Source organism: Triticum aestivum, chromosome 4B (genome assembly GCF_018294505.1).
Source record: "Triticum aestivum cultivar Chinese Spring chromosome 4B, IWGSC CS RefSeq v2.1, whole genome shotgun sequence".
NCBI classification, from domain to species: domain Eukaryota; kingdom Viridiplantae; phylum Streptophyta; class Magnoliopsida; order Poales; family Poaceae; genus Triticum; species Triticum aestivum.
In genome coordinates this window covers 17328178-17330734 of record NC_057804.1, presented here as the reverse complement: position 1 = coordinate 17330734, position 2557 = coordinate 17328178, and the positions used below count along the sequence as shown (strand labels likewise).

The 2557-nt window shown below is 50.4% G+C and overlaps 1 protein-coding gene across 1 annotated transcript; it reads left to right on the top strand.

The window, feature by feature from the left end:
• Positions 1 to 401: 401 nt before the first annotated feature.
• On the top strand, positions 402 to 2163 carry LOC123094229 (bisdemethoxycurcumin synthase). The gene is made up of 2 exons (XM_044516282.1): positions 402 to 631; positions 878 to 2163. Exons 1-2 carry the CDS (start codon positions 418 to 420, stop codon positions 1867 to 1869), a joined length of 1206 nt encoding a protein of 401 aa, XP_044372217.1. The 5' UTR covers positions 402 to 417; the 3' UTR covers positions 1870 to 2163.
• The last annotated feature ends 394 nt before the right edge of the window (positions 2164 to 2557 follow it).

Genomic DNA, 2557 nt, shown 5'->3' with positions numbered 1-2557 from the left:
AACTCGGTTTATTTTTCTAAACACCTCCCTGAGCATGTTCCATTGTACAAGGCCTTAGAGCATAATTGGTTTGATGCCAAAAATTGACATGCCAAATTTTGGCAACTGCCAAATATTGGCTAGAGATTGGTTGCTTGCTAATTTCATTGCCAACCTCGGAAAAAGTTACCAAACTTTTGATTTACGCCCTCCCCTCGTCAGAACCAACTTCTTAAATACCACAACGAACTGGAAGCTGAACAAAGGTGGCCAACTTCCAACTAAACAGCATATATCCGATAACATGAAATTCACGTGACAGGGTCTAAAAGGTGATCATCTTGTCTCAGTACTTAATACCACACACTGGCCGTTCCACCGGTACTCTTCAGCCTTGACTGTCCAAGCAGGACACCAGTTCTCACGGCTGAGAGCAAGATGGTACTGCTCGGGAACCTCACGGCAAGTCCGGCGGCCACCGGCATCCGGCAGATCCGGCAGGCGCAGCGCGCCGATGGTCCCGCGTCAGTGCTCGCCATCGGCACGGCGAACCCGGCGAACTGCGTGCGGCAGGACGACTACGCCGACTACTACTTCGGTGTCATCAACAGAGAGCACCTCACCAAACTCAAATCCAAGCTCCACAGAATCTGTATGTTATTAGTATTAAAGCTCTTGCCCTCGGAGAGGTTCTATCTTGTTTGTTTCCATTCCTTCATGGTAGGGTATAGTTGGGTCTCCGTCGACCGAGATACAATCAAATCTCAGTCAAGTGACATAATATGAAAAAAGAAAAAGAAAATAGAAATAAAAAAGCATGGATCTTCATGTAGTCTCTCACGAATATAGCATGCTGAGACTTAGCAAAATTGTTCATCCTAACATGTTTTATATTCAGGTAAAAGCTCGGCCATCAACAAGCGTTACTTTCACCACACCGAGGAAATGTTGCGAGACCACCCTGAGCTTATAGACCGGACATTGCCGTCCCTGGACACCCGGATGGCCATTGCCGCCACCGCCGTTCCGGAGCTGGCGGTAGCGGCCGCGACCAAGGCCATCGCGGAGTGGGGGCGCCCGGCCACCGACGTCACCCACCTCGTCGTCAGCACCTACTGCGGCGCGCACATGCCGGGCGCCGACCTCCGGCTGGCCTCCCTCCTCGGCCTCGCTCCCTCCGTCCCCCGCACCATGCTCTACCTCAACGGCTGCAACAGCGGCTCCACCGCGCTCCGTGTCGCCAAGGACATCGCCGAGAACAACCGCGGCGCACGTGTCCTCGTGGTCTGCGCCGAGCTCACTCTCATCCTGCTCCGCGCCCCCGAGGACGAGGCCGACAAGGCCACGCTCATCATGCAGGCCCTGTTCGGCGACGGCGCGGGCGCCGTGATCGTCGGTGCCGATGCGAACCGCGGCTCCGTCGAGCGCCCGATCTTCGAGATGGTGGCCACGTCACAGACCGTGATACCGGAGTCTGAGCACGCCGCGGCTGGACGGCTCAGCGAAAACGGGCTCCTCTTCCGCCCCGCCGTCGAGATGACAACGCTGATTCGCGAGAACGTCGAGCAGTGCCTGGTAGACGCGTTGGGGCCGCTCGGCCTGAGCGGTGGCTGGAACCGTCTCTTCTGGGCGGTGCATCCAGGGGGGCGAGCAATCTTGGACGGTGTGGAGGCAGTGCTCCGGCTGGACCCCGAGAAGCTGGCGGCGAGCCGCCATGTGCTGAGCGAGTTCGGGAACATGTCCGGGCCGACGGTGATCTTTGTGCTCGACGAGATACGCCGGCGACAGGGAGAACATGGGGTTGGACGTGACGGCCTGGGTGTGCTACTGGGGCTTGGACCGGGAATTTCCATTGAGACGATAGTGTTGCACGCCACTGGTAACTATTAGAACGAATTTACTGGCACTGGTAAATGACCTCGTAAATATAAGTTTACACTAAAACGACGGTCAAATAAATCCATTCCACTTCTTTCATTTCAAAATATAAGTTGTAGTACTTTTTCAAAATTTTAAATTTCTATGTTTGACCAAGTTTTTAGTACCCCTTCCTGTCCATTATAAATAATAAATGTTGTGGTTTTGTACTAAGGTTTTAAGTAACCTTATTTCAAAACCGTGACACTTATTTGGGTTGAAGGGAGTAGTAAAGTATATCAACATCTAAAATAGTAGATATATGAAAATATATTTCATATAAATTTAATAATAATGATTTGCTATTGTATACGTTGATTCTCGATAGAATTTTAGTCAAGATTTAAAAATATAGTCAAAGTTAGAGAAATTAAACAAATAGGAGAGAGTGGATATCAATAACTGGCGCCGTTGCTGGGGAGCATAGCTCTATTCTTTGAGTCACTTGGGATTTATATCTGCTGATCACTATGAGGAACTTTAAAGACGAAAGAACTAAGATTTTTCCCTCAACTACGAGGGGAGGTAAGGAACTGCTATCTAGCTCTGCACTTGATTCTCCTTCTGTTTTGAGTAAGCTTGCGACACCTAAACCTGCTACTGCTTTGAATTCTGATATGTCGCAATGTTATTGATGATGCCACTTCTGCTATGCATGATA